A 17,851-nucleotide genomic window follows, 5' to 3' on the forward strand; every position below is an offset into this window, starting at 1 on the left:
TTATTTAAGAATTTTGGAAGCAAACTAAACCGTCTCTAGACAGCCATATCGAGATAAAACCAAATATAAGGGTGTTAAATATGGCCAGTAGTCGAAATCCAGAAGAAGTCTTTCAAGCATCACGAGGAAGAACCAACTATACAAGACTGACAACACTACTGATATGCGGAGGAACTACAATTTTAAGAGAGCTATTCGATTCTATCCATCCACCAGCAAATCTTTCAACTGTCTTGGCAAGTCCTTCTGTACTCACAACGCTAAATCGAATGCGAAGGCAAAGGATTTTAACCGTTTCTCAATGGAAAATTCTATTCCCGTCGCGTGGTACTTATGGTCAGTCGAAGACTTTTGATATTTCTTTGCTTTGTAAACTTCTTAGAGAGATCTGCAGCCTAACAGCGCCGGCTACCGGTTGGGACAGAATACCAAACAGCACGGATCTTTCTTTAACAGCTGATTTAGCTAGAATTAAATATTTTCGAAACGAGTTTAATGGGCATGTGTATGAAGCCATGGAACTGACAGACGAGGAATTTGTTCGCCTCTGGGATGAAATTAAAGACGCCTTAATAAGGATTGTAAAACACTACTCCACAAGTGTCTCATCTTCAATCACAGAGAATGCATGGGAGAATGCTATTGAAAAACTGCTAACTGCACCTCTAACTGACGAAGATAAAATGCACCCTGAAGAATTAGAGAAGATGCAGGTGAACATATTATGTGAATTGAGTTTGTTTGATGTGTTGTTTTTTCCTATGCTACGAGGGTTTTCTCCGGGTTCTCCGGTTTCCTCCCTCCGTAAAAATCAACATGAATATTGAATAGAATATTAAATGTAGTGGTAGTGCAGTGAGAGTGAAAAGTGTCTCCAATTAGTGCGAAAGCGCTAGTACGACTAGACACTTAAATAAAAGTGATTCGTTTATTTTATTTAAGAAAACACTAGAAGAAGCTATAAGAGGAAGAGAAAAATATGCAAGAGCAACAGAAGAAAAGACAGATACCTTACGAACTCAACTTATGACAGTTCAAACAGGTTAGTCTTTAGAAGGCAATAAATAGAGGTTATCAGTCGGCTAAGCATCTGATACTGCTGTGTATTAGTATTTTGGTGACCCTTTAGGCGAGTTGTTGTTTAGCATTGCTAAAAAAGTGAATATTCTTATACCACTATAATATAAGGAATTCCAAGGACAAAGAAAGTTTCAAAAAACACCTTAAAGTGCCTATGACCCTTTTTTTTTACTTTTTCATATCGAAATATAAGCTATTCTAACAAACGTGTCGAAAGAATTTTTTGATTCTGACGCTTCTTTCTATTTTTTTCGAGCGGTCAAATGTGAGAAAATCGGCATTTCTTTGACCTCTGGCCGCGTGAAATGATAACCTAGGGGACTGGGCTGTGACGTCATAGTAGTAAATTGGGTTTAGATGCTTCCTCATTCTCTCTAGATTTCACTAGTATTTATGACCAATTTTCCGGGGGTTTTTTTCTTCAAAAGGCCTCATATTTTTGGTTAGAGGATGTTAATTACTTCAGAATTCAGGAATGAAATTTTTTTGGAGTTAATTTAAGAAAAAGAGAAGCAGCGAGAACTTTTAACAATTTAAAATTTAAAATTTTAAAGTTTTAAAATCGCAACCCAAGGAAAACCTCATACTAGGTTGTCGAGCTCAGAATCAAGGGTAATAGATTAGCTTCAAAAACTTATATATTTCTCATACAGTAACTCTAAACACTACATGTACCTACACCCTTTAACTCATAGATTTTTTAGCATTATTCTTATTAATATCTCATGTATTTATGGATCAATATGCGAGTCCTTGCCGCGCGAAATTCTTCCAGGTCGTTTCTAAGTCAGAAACATCAAATATAAACAAGAGAAACAATGAAATAACTCCAGGTAGTTCACAAAATCATTTTCAATGTTCATGGCTTCGTCGCTTAACAGTTTTCAAAATCTAAACATGAATTGCATTATATGTATTTATACTGTAGTAGTTCAATCGAGGAAATAAGGGTGCATGACACTTCGTATCATCAGTCTAGAGTTATCTCTGGAGTTATCTGTTACTCTGCAGGTCAACATGGTTTCACTTCATAGTCAAATATAATATTTTCTACTCTATTAGTTTTCTATCCTTTCTCACAGTATCTAGCATGCCTATCTTTTAAGATAAAACGATTGTCTATCGAGGGAAATTCAAGTAAAAAATCTACAGAGCATTCTAAGAGGTAGCAAAGAATTAAAATATTGTGACTAGTAGTATTATTATGTTAATCGTAGACATCGTACCGGTATTTTGTCTCAACCATTCATTCCAGCCCTTTTAGGATTGCACTAAATACTTCTAAGAGTTTAATAATCACTGAAATGTTACCACACTCACCAAAACTGTTTGATAAATCCCGATGAGAACTGGAAATGGAATATTTAGATAATGAACTTCCTCATAGAAGCCCAAGAAAGCAGTTAAAAGTCCAAAGACTCCTAAAAAACCCCAAGAAACGCAAGGACGTTGTCAGTATCCCATACATTTCTTTGTAAATCAAGAACAAAGTGTTGCTACTATGACGTCACTAGCCCAGTCTCCCCTGTCGCTCGGTCATAATTTGGAATCTTCTTATTTTCGCACTTTTGACCGCTCGAAAAAAATAGAAAGAAGCATCAGAATCAAAAAATTCTTTTGACACGTTTCTTAGAATAGCTTATATTTCGATATAAGAAAGTAAAAAAATAAGGGTCATAGGCACTTCAAGACTTTTCTTTTTGATTATTTATTTTTTGACAATGCATAGTTAATTTGTTTTTTGTTGTTTTTGTTTTGTTTCTTCTTCTTCTTTTTTTTTCTTTTATTTTGAATTAGCCAACCAGTGAACAATATATTACCATGTTTTATTATATTATTATAGGGCAGGGCAGGGATTCAAATCTCGTTTAAAACTCAGATTTTTTTCTGAATCTTATAATTAGCAGCTGCATAGTTGTTTGATAATGATTTATAATGATAATGATTTATGATTTATATAGCACTCTTTCTATATGGATATAATCAAAGGCGCTTTACATTGCATTTTACAAGCATGAGAGATGGTTAGCACGAAGTGTAGGCACTGAGGGTGGTCACTGCCAGGGTTTTTTTACGTCCTCAGTGGTTCTTTTATGTCCCTACAATGTTGGTTAGTAATGATGAGTGTGGAGAGACGGGACCACCATTTAAAGTGGTCATCCAATCCACTTAAAAGTCTAACCATTTGCAGAAGTAATTACAGAGGCAGCACTTTCTCCTCAATTATTTTAAGACCCCAAGTGTTGGTCCACGATTTGAACCACGACCTCCCACATGAAAGTCTGATGCCCAACCAACTGAGCCAACCAGTTGGCAGTTGACATCCCATACAAGAATCATAATTTTTTCTGAGTCTTGTGATTAGCATCTGCATTTGTTGCTTGATGTACTGTGCAGATCAGCTCAATTTGATATATTATTATTGTTTGTTAGTACATATATATTTTGTGTTTTTTTTTCTTATATGTATTTTAATTCGTAAGGGCATTGAGATTTTGGGAATGCTAGAAATACATTATCATCATCATCATTAATATCATTATTATTATTCATTTATTATTGTTATTGACGGGAACTTGAATTAACTTGAATTAACTTGATATGGCTCAAAAGATATTGAGAAAGCCTTAACTGGCGAAATGTTTATTGACCTATTAAAGCGTCTGTGCCTGAAGAAGTTCTATCTTTAAATTATTATTATTATCATCATCATCATCATCATCATTATTATTATTATTATTATTAGCAGCCAGTTGTAAATTAACATGATATGGCTCTAAAGTTATTGAGAAAGCCTTAACCGGCAAAATGTCTATTGACCTACACTATATTAAACTGTCTGTGTCTGAAGAAGTTCTATCTTTATATTATTATCATCATCATCATCATCATTATCATCATCATTATTGTTATTAAGCAGCCAGTTGTAAATTACCTTTTTTAAAGAGATATTTACAATTGTATATGTAGCCAACAAATAGTAAAAAAAAGTTTCCATTATCTTTTTTATTATTATTCCTTTATTTCTCAGCAAGACATGAACATGATTGAGTAGGCATAGTACATGTTTTAATCCACAGTCTTTCTATTTCTATTTTAAGGTTCTGATAATTGTTTATTTTCTCTTTCTCCTTTCCATCTTCCCTGTCATATATTAGACTAGAACCTGCCTAGCAACAGCCACTTCCGGTTGTCACATACGGGACTTTATCTTTCTTGTTCTGTACTCTGTTTACTGAAAGGCTAGGTCTGAGGCTGTCTTGCAATGCTGTGGCCTCCTCAGCCACGGTTTCTTGAGCAATGGCTATCTTGTAGGCTTTGGCGAAAGTGAGGTCAGACTCCACGAGTAGTCGGTTTTGAATTTTCTCGTTCTTAATTCCACACACAAGTCGGTCTCTCAGCATATCATGTAGACTATCACCAAAATTGCAAGATTCGGCGGTTTTCCTCAGGTCAGCTACGTAATCGGCTATTTTCTCTCCTTCTCTTCGTACACGTAAATGAAATTTGTACCTTTGTACTGTCTGGGATTTTGTCGGTGCAAAACGGTTTCGTAAGACCGCTACCAACTCTTCATACGTTTTCTCCGCTGGTTTGCTAGGAGAAATTATGTTTCGTAGGGCTGAGTATGTCGCAGGGCCAATAATACTTAAGAAAATAGCACGTCTTTTCCTTAAACGGGCTTCAACGTCTCCCTCGTTTGAACCATCTCCATTCAGGGTTAATTTGCCCAGGTCATTCGCCTCAAAATACTGCTCCAGTCTCTCTACGTATTCTTCAAATTCCGCTTCTTGTCCATTAAACTGCTCTATTTTTCCAAAAGACGCCATAATCCCATCCTCGTCGCCAATTGTTATGTCTTGAAAGGTTTTTAATGAACGCAAGATGGATCCCCAATCCGTGTTGAAGTAACACTCAATGATATGCCTGTTAATTTCCAACTAGACACAGGAGCCCGGGTGTCCCTAATGAATTAGGACGATTTTAAGAAGTACTTTAATGATGCTCACCTTATGCCTTCCAGTTCCAAGTTACGCTCATACACAGGTAATCCTATTGGAGTTCGCGGCGAAAGGTTAGTCTCAGTTAAAATTGGAAACCAATATGCTAACCTGCCACTTGTCATTGTTGATGGTCAAGGTCCCCCACTTCTTGGAAGAAACTGGTTGTTGAAGCTGAGACTACCTTGGGAAAACATCTTTTCGGTCCTAAACCCTGAGCCTGAGCCGTCACAATTATCAAAGCTGCTACAAGAACACGAAGAATTGTTTAAACCAGGAGTTGGGTGCCTAAAGGACTTTGAGGCACATATCGAATTAGAAGAGAGTGCACAACCTGTGTTTTGCAAGTCCAGAGCTTTACCTTTTGCCATGAAAAAGAGAGTTGAGGAGGAGCTCAACAGACTGGAGAAAGATGGAGTGATCAGAAAGGTGCAGCACTCTGACTGGGCTGCACCAGTGGTACCAGTGGTGAAACCTTCTGGAGCTATACGGCTCTGTGGTGACTACAAGTCCACAGTAAACAAGTCAGCTAAGATGGATAGATATCCTTTGCCTTTGGTGGAGGAGATTTTTGCTAGCCTAGCTGGGGGACAGAAGTTTACAAAGCTGGACTTATCTGAGGCATACCACCAAATAGCCTTAGATGATGCTACTAAAATAGACAACCATTAACACACACTGTACCACACACGAGTACCTCCGCCTACCATATGGTATTAATTCTGCTGTTGGTATTTTCCAACGTGCTATGGAAAATATCATGAAAGGACTGCCTGGAGTGAGGGTTTACATGGACGACCTGCTGGTGACTGGTAAGGATGATGAGGAACACCTAGTAAACCTGAAGGGTGCTTTGACGAGACTACTAGATAACGATCTGAAACTTAAAGAGTCTAAGTGCAAGTACCTGTTGTCGGAAGTGGAGTACCTTGGCTATAAAATATCATCTGCTGGAATTTTACCTACAGGATCTAAGGTAAAAGCCATTAAGGAGGCACCTAAGCCAACCAATGTGAATGAACTCAGGTCATTTATTGGCCTTGTGAACTACTATGCAAGGTTCCTGCCAAACCTAGCTAGTAGCCTGGCCCCATTGTATGACCTGCTGAAAAAGGATGTGAAATGGAAATGGGGAAGTAACCATGAATCTACTTTCAGAAGGATAAAGGAGGAGATGTCTGAACATGCGTTGTTAGCTCACTATGATCAAAATGCTGAACTTGTGCTAGCCTGTGACGCGTCGTCAACAGGGGTGGGCGCAGTCCTTCAACAAAGAACAGCAGATGGAGACCTAAAACCCGTTGTTTTTGCCTCTAGGAGCCTCACGCGCACTGAAAGAAACTATGCACAAATAGAGTGGGAAGCCCTGGGTATTATTTTTGGAATGCAGAAATTTCGCCAGTACCTCTTGGGAAGAACCTTCACCTTGCTCACAGATCACCAACCACTGGTCAAATTGTTTGGTGAACACAGTGGAATCCCAGAACTTGCTGCAGCTAGAATAAAGAGATGGGCCATTATCCTGTCCGCTTACAGTTACCAAGTTAAGTACATTGCATCCAAAGAGAATGTTTGTGCTGACTACCTCTCTAGATCTCCTATTCAGAAGACACCCACTGAGCATGAAATGGAGAATGAGGAGGTAATGTCAATAGACATTAATGCACTGAGTGGAATACCACTTACTTCCAGAATTGTTGCCATAGAAACAAGCAGTGACCCATGCCTCTCCAAGGTACTGCAGCTGACCAAAGAAGGATGGCCTAACTGCTGTCCAAATGAGGAATTGAGACCTTTCTTCACGAAAGGATGAATTATCTGTCGAGCAAGGATGCTTGTTGTGGTCTAACAGAGTGATCATACCCCCTGTACTCAGACCTAACCTACTACTTGACCTTCATGAGGAACACATGGGAACAGTTAGGATGAAAGCCCTGGCCAGGCAGCATTTCTGGTGGCCAAAGCTAGACACCGCTGTTGAAGAGATTACAAAACAATGCCCCTGCTGTCAAGAAAATGCTCCCAAGCCCACCAGCCCTCCTGTCACTGCCTGAAACTGGCCGTCAGGTCCTTGGAAAAGGTTACACCTGGACTTCGCTGGCCCGTTTATGGGTCGCATGTTCCTAATAGTTGTAGACTCCTACTCTAAGTGGTTGGAGGTTTTACCTATGGGTTCCACTACAGCCCAAGCTACCCTACTACAGCTACGTAAGTTGTTCGCCACGTTTGGAATTCCAGAACACATTGTCACGGACAATGGGCCACAATTCACTTGCGGCGAGTTTCAAGAGTTCATGCTGAGAAACAACATAAAGCATACTCTTACACCACCAGGACACCCTGCGTCAAACGGAATGGCCGAAAAGTATGTTCAGCATTTCAAGTCTCACATGAAGAAGATGAAAGACAATGGAAGTACTCTAGAAGAAAATCTTGCAACAACCCCACACTCTGCTACTGGCGACACACCTAGCCACCTGCTCATGAAACGTCAGCTGCGAACATGGTTCTCTAACCTGAGACCTGGGCTTGTCAGTGACAAGGAACAGTCTGTGTTTGAGAAAAATTGTAAGTGCGAACCAAGATTCAAGGAACTTGGAGATGCTGTTTTCGTGCTCAATCTTCGTAGTGGACCACGCTGGTTACCAGGTACTGTGATTGATGTGCTGCAGCGCTCATACTACATCCAAGTGGATGAACACGTCTACAAGAGGCATGAAGACCAGTTGAGGCCCAGGATGCTTGACATGAAGGTTAGGCCAGAAGCTGACAGAAACTTAGAACCCCTGCTACAAACTCCAGTGCCTCTAGAAACAGCTGCAACCCCAGAAATGGCTAAAACACTAAAGACCTCAGTTCCAGCTCCATTTCAACCAGCCGAGTCTCCTCATAAAGAAAAGGAACCTAGCGTGAGTGAAGTGCCCAAGATGGAGGAAGAACAACCTCCTGGACTAAGAAGAAACCCAGAGAGACAGAGAAGGCCTCCACTTCGTTATAGGGAATGAACTATATGGACTTTTGTTATTTAACTTTTTTTTTTTTTTGAGACTGTTATTTCCAAGCCCTAAATTTAGAGGGGGGAAATTGTCATATATTAGACTAGAACCTGCCTAGCAACAGCGACTTCCGGTTGTCACATACGGGACTTTATCTGTGACGTCAGACACTTTTATCTTGGGGACTTTTAGAGTTAGTTTGTCCGACTTGTAAAACCTATTCTGAATGAGCGTTCATTAAAAACCTTTCAAGACATAACATTCCCTATGATTGTCGTCATTGCGCCGGAAGCAAGAACATATCACTCCTATGTACAATGCAGCAACGTATCGTTTTTAAGATTTTTTTACTTACTTTTAAAATTTTACATACTGTAACACCTTCCTATCTTTGTGACTTAGGTCAATTCTTATGTTCCTTCTTGCCCTTTAAGATCCGCCTCTTCTTTAAATCTTTTGATGAAACAATCTTAATACTTATGGCAAAAGATACTTTTACTTTGTGGCCCTGGAACTATGGATTGCTCTTCCTCCTAACATAAGATCTTCAATTTGATTTTTTAAACATGAGCTAAAAACTTAGCTTTTTAGCCGGGCTTTTGATTCCTTTGTATTGTTGCATTATTGTGCTGACCACATCAAATTCAAGATTCTGCTTATCATGTACAAATCACTTTATAACCTGGCTCCATCCTACATTTCTGATTTGATTTCTCGTTATATTCCACCAAGATGCCTTTGTTCTTCTTCTGCTTTTCTTCTCAAACACAAAAAGTACCAACTGAAATCTTATGGTTACCGTTCTTTCTCTGCATCTGCACCTGAACTCTGGAATGCCCTTCCATCTTCAATTAGGAACTTTGAAAGCTTGTCATCATTCAAGACTTCTTTGAAAACTTATTTGTTTAAATTAGCATTTAATGTCTGACCTTTACTACTTTTCTGGTTATCGTAATCATCATTTTTGTATTATTTTGTATTTCATCTTTCACAGCGCCTAGAGCAGCATAACTGGTTAAGCGCTTTACAAATTGTAATTATTATTATTATTATTATTATTATTACTAACAGTTGGTTTTGAATCAAATTTGAAAAATAATGTTGATCGAAAATACAAAAAGTACAAAAATATCATAAGGAAATTAAGTAGTGATTTTAAATCTGTTAAATTTGTAAATCTCTCGATTAGTTCTGTTCGAGTTTTCTCTGCGGAAAGCTCAACATTTTTAGAAATGTTCGACCAGCTGCATGTAGGATATGAGAAAAAACATAAAATGTATATAATAAGAAAAATAATCAACATTGCCATTAGATCCACATATTTCATTTTTTTGTAAACGAAACAAAGACTGGGAAAATCCTGATTTAATGAATTTTTAGTATCTTCATATCATTTCATTTCTTACTATTATTGTTTGTTTTTTTCCTCATCTTCTTGTATGTATCCAAGTACATATCTTGAGGTATAAGTCTTTCATTTCATGTATAACTGAATTTATCTTTAATTCAAGTAGCCGATTGCAAATTACCTAGTTACCAGCAAGATTTGCAATTGTAAAACAAAAAGCAACAAAATAAAGTTTTCATTATTATTATCATTATTATAATTATACAGCTTCTCATTAATCCCATATAGGCAACTGTCCAATTATTTTCTCTATTGGACAGGTCTTGTTGATATGGGATTAATTAGGCAGCTATATGATTAATAGGTAATGGGATTTCATGCTCCCCAATCAAGAAATAATTAGATGCAAAAAATTCCTCTGACTGCCAAATATGACTCGGCTTGCGGCCTCATCCAATTTTGTCAGTCCTCAGAATTTTCCTCGTCCAATTATTTCTTAATTGAGAATTTGGGTAGGGGTGTGCCGCTGGGATTCTGAAGGGGGTACCCTGTTTATGACAAAAAAAAAAAAATCAAATTTGTAGACCCTGTTTATGACAAAAGATATAATTAATTGCATTGAGTTCCTGTTTCAATTATCATGTCATCTCGCATATTGTTTTTTTACGACCATGATAACCAGTTTCGGTCAATACCAAAGTAGAAACCCTGAATATGACAAGAAACTCAGGAAGAACTTGGAACTTGAGTGAAATTGCATACCCTGTTTATGACAAGAAGCTCGAAAAACCATACCCTGTTCAGCGGATTATCCCCGTATAGTCCATATATGGGAGTACCCCCCTCCCCCCCCCCCCCCCCCCCCCCCAGGCATTATCGTTATCATTACCATACATAAAGCACCATACGACCTCAGAACCATGCACTGAAGTCTGAATCTAAAGATATTGGATGTGGCCTATTCGATTATTATTCAAAAGCAAGCTTTTCCCCCAGACTTTTTCCCACATTCAAGTCCCGGTTGTACAAAGGGTGGATAGTGCTATCCAATGGATAAATCCTTATCCAGTGTTGTTGATGCTGTTGCAATAAATAATTTATTTATGAATTATTCATCCACTGGATAAGATTTATCCATCACATTTATCTTTAATCGAGTGTTATAAGATAGTCTTTCAATCTTGGAACAACCTACCTAAGAAAGTAGTTGAGGCTGACAATCTTTCTGCATTCAAAAATGAGCTGAAAGCTCATTTAAGTATATAATTTAGTATTTTCATATATCATAATGACTTCAATAATTGATATATAATATATTAAACAAGACGCTCTAAGAGCGTATACTGGGTTGCCTTGTTATGACGTCTTCCAATGTTTTGATAAGCAAAATCTCATAAACATAAACGTCCGTAATCTCCGTGCATGTATAAACGAAGTCGTCCACCCTCCTTTTTTACAGCTGTATTTCAAGTTTTTGAAAATACTTCGCTGTAATTCCTAACTTAAGAGGAAAAATTGACAAAATTGACTCAGCACTTAGTGATTGTATTTCACTCAGAACATTTTTATTTACTCACCCAAATAAGACGAGCTTTTCCACAAATTCCTTTACATATTTTATTCTGGACGTCAAAGCTCCGAGTTTAGCTTCTGGTTTAACCGATTTGATATCAATCAAGCCGTGGAACACAAATAAACAGTGTTGCGTTATGCATGTCACACTAGTCTACTATACCTAGCTTGCCACGACCCGACAATATGAAATTGCCCAAACTTGCCCGCTGTAAATGAACCCAATGGAAGAAGTTATGTCAGTATTTCACTCATAAAACATTCATTTGCTCACTCAAATAAGCCAATTCTTTCTACGAATTTCCTTAGAAATATCATTCAGCTTGTCTTTATTCGGGTTTGTATATCACTGGTTGTTTTTTAGAGCAAATCTTCGAGTTGTTGACCGAGACGGCGTTTATATGGTCTGATATCGTTTAAAGCCTAGTTAAAAGAGTTCATTGAGAAACACTTGATTTATATGGTAAGTTAGGCTGATTTTTCCTCAAGATTCCATCGGAACTGGTATTCTTTTTGTTCTTTAGTGTTTTTTCAAGTTCTTGTTTTGTCGTTTATTATTTTATTGAAGAAATAATTGCGTAGAGTTGACTGTTACTAAAAGTGTTTGCCGTGGCATTGAAGCTTGTTGATTGCCCTTACAAAATTATTTTGGTCTTCGTTCAAATCAAAATTAAAACTCGAACAAACTTTTCTATGCTTTCTATGTTCGTTTATAGCATTTAATAATCTCACTGAATCAGTGAACACGAATGAGAATAAATGACTTACTAGTAAAACTCTGCGATGAAAGTCTACCGCGAGAAATTGAAGGTCGCCAACTTTATTCAATGATGGACTTTGCTCATCTCCCGATAAAAAGCTAAAGATATAAAATTTTGGCCACATATATCCTCAAAGAACATGCACATTCGATTCCACAATAGCCTGCATGTGAACTCGCACATGAAGTTATCAACACGTCATCCAATCCATATATGGGTAATATTGCGCAATTTTTCCATTTTGTCGAGGAGGAAAAAAAAATCCAGACGTATTCTAAGACTGTTTTCCACAGGCAACCCAGTAAAAATAAGTACTATAGACATATATCATTTTTCTCTAAAAGTCAGTGATTTAGATTTAGATTTCATCAGAGAATTTATGTATTTATTAACTAATATCACACCGCTGCTTTTGTTTCGTTTGTATGTTTGCATTTAGGGAGTTTTTTCACATAAGGCTAACCTCCAAACTTCCTTTCAGGGTGCTTATTTAATTCGGTTTATTTTTGCTGCGTTTTATAGTTTTTGCTTTCGCTCTTACTATTTTATTGTATTTCACTGATTATTTGCGTCCTGAATAACCTACTATTGTATTGTATTGTATGGGGCTATATCCACCGTTAGCACACCGGTCCCTGAATTTTAAGATAATGAATGTGGCCTATTAAAAATACTATATTGAAAGCAACCTTTTCCCCTTGACTTTTCCTTGACCCATTAGAACCCTGTGCCTGGAGGTGAAAAGTCCCAATGAATATTTATGTCTTGTTGAAAAGTCTTTTTTTTTAATGACAGTCTGGGCGGCAGTTTGCGGCCAGTTTCTCTCTACAGCAGCCTGAGAAAGCCGACGTTCTTTGTATTTTACTGTTTACCTTAGGAGATGTTTAAATGTGTGAATTTATAGGCTTGTGGTAGGGAAGAACTCCTACTTCCTATAAGTTCCTTTCGTAAAAAGATCGAATAACAACTTTACAAACTAATTTACTAACCTCGAATTTGCCGTCTTTTTTCGCTACAAACTTCTGGGGAGGAAACCATATGGGAACCATATTAAAAAGTACCATAAGTTTACTGGAGGAGTACAATGTTTGGGTTTTCCTGTTTCTTTTTGAGAAAAAAACATTCGATCACAAGGATTTCCGCGCGCTTTCCGAAGACGCGTCTGTGCCTTTCAGAAAGTAAGGAATCGGCAAGCGCCGAAAAATAAGCGCCTGTGAATTAAAAAAACATGCCCAAAACAAAACAGGCCCAAAACAAAACAAAAAGTGATGCAAAGAAAACTGAGATATGAAAGGAAAAAATGCTTGTGGAAGAATAACGCAACAAGCCCATCGCTATCAGTACTGCTTATAGCTTGCAGTTATCAGGTCAGAGGGATTTTCATTTTTTTTTTAAAGCTTGCTTTCATTAGCTTTATTGATTCATAGCACAGTCTTTAGTCTTCTAAAAAAATTAAGCGGACTTCTGAAATTTGGTATGATAAAATATGATACAAGGCTTCTGACTTCTTTAGCAAAAACTATTAACTAGAAAAGTTGTTTTAGAGTGGTTTCCATAAACCCTCCGTGAAATACACTTTAGATTATTTAGTACTATTACTTTCTAATACTTTTGTTTTCTATTGTGTTTATCCGACTATTCTCTACTTTCACATCCCCATAATACTTTGCGTCTTTGGGGGGTAACCAGAGGGTAAAAACCCACTTATTTTGCTGAAGGCTGATCAGACAATGTTGACAATACCTTGTTTGGTATCCAATAATAAAATGAAGAAGTAAAAAACAGAAAAAGATAAAAGCTTGAAGACGTTTAAGGTAAATCTTAAACGTTTTTTCATAAGTCAATACATTTTCTGTAAGACCAAAACTCTTGATGATCTGTACACGCAAAAATAACTTGGAATAAACTGATAATCAGTATTGTACCGATAAAAGCAGGTATAGTATAAATTCAATTAAGAGACCTTTCAATTTGGGACAGTTTTTTGATTGGTTACCCCCCAAAGACGCAAGGCATTATATGGATGTGAAAGTAGAGAATTACACTCTAATTAGTACATTTTGTTTCATGGTTTTATGAAAACCACTCTATTGACAAGGGAGAACTTAACACTCATTAAAAATTAAGAAGAAAAGGGAGCGTTCACAATTTATGGGGTGGCATTGGGGGGCTATGTGGATTTGGAGGTGGACCAGCCATTTTTTTTCCGACAACGATTTTGGAACCATCGACAATATGTTTGATATTTATGATTTTAGTGTCTACTAAAGGTTTGTAGTTTGAAGGTTCACTAAAAACGTGTTGAGTGGGTATATATATAAATTATGAACGCTCCCAAAATGGGTTGTTCCAGGCTCGTTTTCGCGAATTTTATGAAACCTAACTTCCGTCAATTTTGGACGCCAATTTTTCACCTTTTCCCCGACTTAACTTTCCTGTGGTATTGGCGCGAGGTACCTCGTAACAGGTCATAGAACCGCCACTGAAAATTCAGCATTTTGTTCGCTTAATGAACCGGAAATCGTTCTACGACAAGACAAAAACTCACACGGCGCTGTTCTATAAGTAAAAGTAATTTTTTTTTTTTCAAACTTTGACCAAAGATTGATTAAGGTGGCTGCCTACTTTTGAACGTTCGATTTGAGCCCACGATGTGTGCGCGCTCAAAAACCGCTGAAAAATCTACAAGATTTTATTGAAGAACCATACGCGTTTTGAGCTTCAACAGGGCAAAACTCTCAAATTTTGCACGGGACTCTCTATCTTTTAATAGCTTATTTGAATAAACTCCTAAAAATCTAGGTTATATCAACATTTTAGAAAAATTTAAATATTTTTTAGGAGCACCGAAACTACAAAATATGACAAATCAATGCATCTCTTTGTCTTTTTGTCGAAAATATCCACGTATTATTGTAGAATGATTGACTAGCCTTCATTCGTGCTATCATAGTGTCTGCAAATAACTAGTATCTTATGAATCTTAATTTGATTCTAATCACTTCCGGTGGCGCAATTTTTGCTCCAAAAGCTCGCGCGTAGGCTTCCATTAAATGCTGATTATCTCGAAAACAAGCTCGGGACACCCAATTTTTCCTTACAGATTTGGAATTTTGACTCGTAAAGCAGTTCAAGTATCAAACCATATAGTCCAAAATAAATTTCATATTTTGGATTACGTTTGCCAAAAATATCAGTTCATGATCTGGACCTATAATTGATAAAGTTTACTAATGTATTACTGATACGTATGATACCTCTGTTTCTAAATTTCAGGAAGTGGAAGTAGTTTTAACGTGGAAGATGATCAGAAAAGATGGCTTGTAACCGGTTTTTGTCTCAACAAAACCCTCCTACCACCTCTACGAGATTTCGTTGAACCAGAAATGATCAAGCATTACGCTCGTCTGAAAACCACCCAAAATATTGACAAGCAAAATCACGAAAAACACTTACCCAAAGATGGAAAGTGCAACAGTTTGAATTATGGCAGCATCAATAACAATGAAGCAAAACACAAGAAGAAAACCAGCCTTTACGACTACAATGTCAAATCTGAAGTTGACTTGGCTAAGCTGTACTTGCAGCCTTCCATGGCTAAATTCACAGGTTAGAAAATGTCCACATAATGATTTCTCTTTAAATCCTAAGGACTACAAGTTCTTTGCTGTTTTACGAATTTACCTGGAGATTTATTGAGGGGAACTTTATTAAAGTAAGAGTACTTTATCATTTTAATTTTAGTTAAACTGTTGACTCAATGGAATCCGGCTTATAAGCTTTCAAAAGGAAGTTGTGGTCGTGAAACTTTCTCAGCATCATTAAGGCATGGCTCTCAGATGAAAAACTGTTTAGCTATATCATAGCCAGTTTTCTACGAATCTTACCCAAACTTGGCAAGTTAATGTCTTTTGTGAAAAGAAGGAACCTTAAAGCCTTGGTTGCCACGGAAACTAAGTCACGTGACAACCATTTTTTCCAAAAAATTGAAAATATTCTAAAAATTAAACTTAATATAATTTCCAAGATATCCAATTAGATCGATATAGGTATTGCAAATATAAAAAGGAATATGGATTTTCATGACTTTTGAAGTAGTTTCAATAGGACTTCAAAAGGCTTGTTTAAAAAATCCAAGATGGCGGCCTTGTGGTCACGTGACATGGTTTCCATGATAACACATATGTGGTAATTGCTTGCCTTGAAGAATTACTACTACGAGCCAAAATTGGGAAAGATTCATTATAAACTGTCAAAGATATGAATAAATAACTGATTTTCCATCATTTCCTCAAAAGAGCCATGCCTTAATGGTGCTGAGTTGTTGCATTGCAAGTTGTAGAGCAAATATCTCTCGCATTTTAAGCAGCAACCCATTTTCACTTTTACGAAGAGTAGAGCCGGAGAGATTCTACCGAGCTTAGTGCAACAACAAAATTTTGTTGTAGTTCAACAACAGAATTTTGTTGTTGCATGGGTGGCAATGACAGTGACACTGGCTCTACGATTTGCAACGTACCGCACCTTAACATTCGTGTCCTGACGAGATTAAATGGCATGCTCAACCAGCGAGATTTGAGAAAATATCCCACTCCCCCGGCCGTTGAATTACAGATTCAAATTGCGCTTGTTATAGTATTCGATAAAATTTGCATATTTGTCATTAAAATTTCAGCTGCCTTCTTTGAGGGATGCTGTCCTGGCTCCCAGATTCTTAATTGCACACCATTGTCTCAAAGTAATTAAATATGCAATTTGCTACATATTAGTGTTTTACTTCGTGATTGGCCGTAGTATACGTAAATAAGAGTGTACATGCCTTGTTTGCCAAAGGGTCTTCAAAGCTCCAGTGTCCAAAGTGCACTGACTTTCTGTTTATTTTTTCTCGTCTTTTGACAGGTTTTGATGCTACTTGTGATATATCTGCAGTACTTGTTATTCTCTCTTCTGCTAGTGTATTTTCTACTGCAGTTCAACTGTCGTCCAGCCATGTCCGAAAAGACGTCAGGAATGAATGGGCACATTGTAACTTTGGGATCTGGAATGGAACAAAGTTTGCAGAGTGCTTCCAACAGATGGAGTCACTTGTACAAGATCTAAACTTGTCTCCAGCTGAAGAGAAGCAAATAATCGATGAGCTTCAAGACTGGAAAGCAAAAGGTATGGATGGCAGGTTGTTCCTAAAACTCTCTTTGAAGCATTATTTATACCATGTTGCATCATTTCCAGGTTTACAACTTTGTATGGGTAACATCGTGGACGCAGATCTGGCCAAGGTTATCGAGACAGGAGTTGCCCAGCTGAATGAAAATGTAAAACGTCTTGCAAAAAGCCAAGCAGATGAAGCCCTTCGAGTGAACAATGCCTTGCAAAGTATCCTCGAAGCCCTTAAAGAATACAAACGAGATTGAATCTATGAAAGAATCTCAGGAAATTATCAGCCGAAGAGTAGACGAAGTGGTTGATAGCACATTTGCTATTGCTGAGAGTGTAAGCTCTTTGAAAGATGATCAAGAAAATCTTACTGTAAAAGTTGATAGTATAGAGAAGAACCAAGACACGCTAACAAAAAGAGTAGACGAAGGAGACGAAAAGCATGCTTGTCTAGAAAAAAGGGTTGAGGTCTTGGAAACTGCAAAAGACACAAGAGGCAGTCAAGAAGCAGTTATTACTTTTCAAGCTCCCAATCGTATCCCGTGTTTCCATGGTCGTGTTGACGAGCTGGAAATTCTAAACCAGCCATTAGAGAAGAAAACTGCTCCATGCAGTGACGACTGTGTATGGACTTGGTGGAACTGGCAAAACCTCACTTGCTATTGAACACATTTGGAGGAACAAAGATGTCTACAGTGGTGGTGTATTCTGGATATCAGGTGAAAGTAATAGTCTGTTTAATCTTTCAATGAGGGAAATGGCTCGACAGATAGGGACGTTTGATGAAGATTTTCAAGAAACATTGTCAAAAACAATAAGTTGGCTACAGCAAAGAAAACAGTACTGGTGTCTTGTGATCGACAACCTGGACGAACTTGAGCTTTCAACTGAAATGTTGAAGCTATTTGACGGCCACTGGAAACGACAAGCTAAAGGACA

The 17,851-nt window shown here is 37.6% G+C and overlaps 1 protein-coding gene across 1 annotated transcript; it reads left to right on the top strand.

Annotated features, from left to right (window-relative positions):
* The first annotated feature begins 80 nt into the window (after positions 1 to 80).
* Positions 81 to 17,169, top strand: LOC148907164 (uncharacterized). The gene is made up of 5 exons (XM_089036446.1): positions 81 to 713; positions 943 to 1,042; positions 15,035 to 15,367; positions 16,658 to 16,918; positions 16,988 to 17,169. Exons 1-5 carry the CDS (start codon positions 81 to 83, stop codon positions 17,167 to 17,169), a joined length of 1,509 nt encoding a protein of 502 aa, XP_088892572.1.
* Positions 17,170 to 17,851: the final 682 nt, after the last annotated feature.

The sequence above is a fragment of the Actinia tenebrosa genome, unplaced genomic scaffold, assembly GCF_029948245.1.
Source record: "Actinia tenebrosa isolate PJP-AT-01 unplaced genomic scaffold, QUT_ActTen_1.0 PGA_scaffold4__44_contigs__length_22323623, whole genome shotgun sequence".
NCBI classification, from domain to species: Eukaryota; Metazoa; Cnidaria; class Anthozoa; order Actiniaria; family Actiniidae; genus Actinia; species Actinia tenebrosa.

What these genes read in the sequence shown, in the direction of transcription:
- LOC148907164 (XM_089036446.1), top strand. Translation starts at nt 81, where the DNA reads ATGGCCAGTAGTCGAAATCCAGAAGAAGTCTTTCAAGCATCACGAGGA. An exon ending in ACTTATGACAGTTCAAACAG is followed by an intron (nt 1,043 to 15,034) that starts GTTAGTCTTTAG and finishes TCTAAATTTCAG; the next exon opens with GAAGTGGAAGTAGTTTTAAC. An exon ending in TCAAGACTGGAAAGCAAAAG is followed by an intron (nt 16,919 to 16,987) that starts GTATGGATGGCA and finishes CATCATTTCCAG; the next exon opens with GTTTACAACTTTGTATGGGT.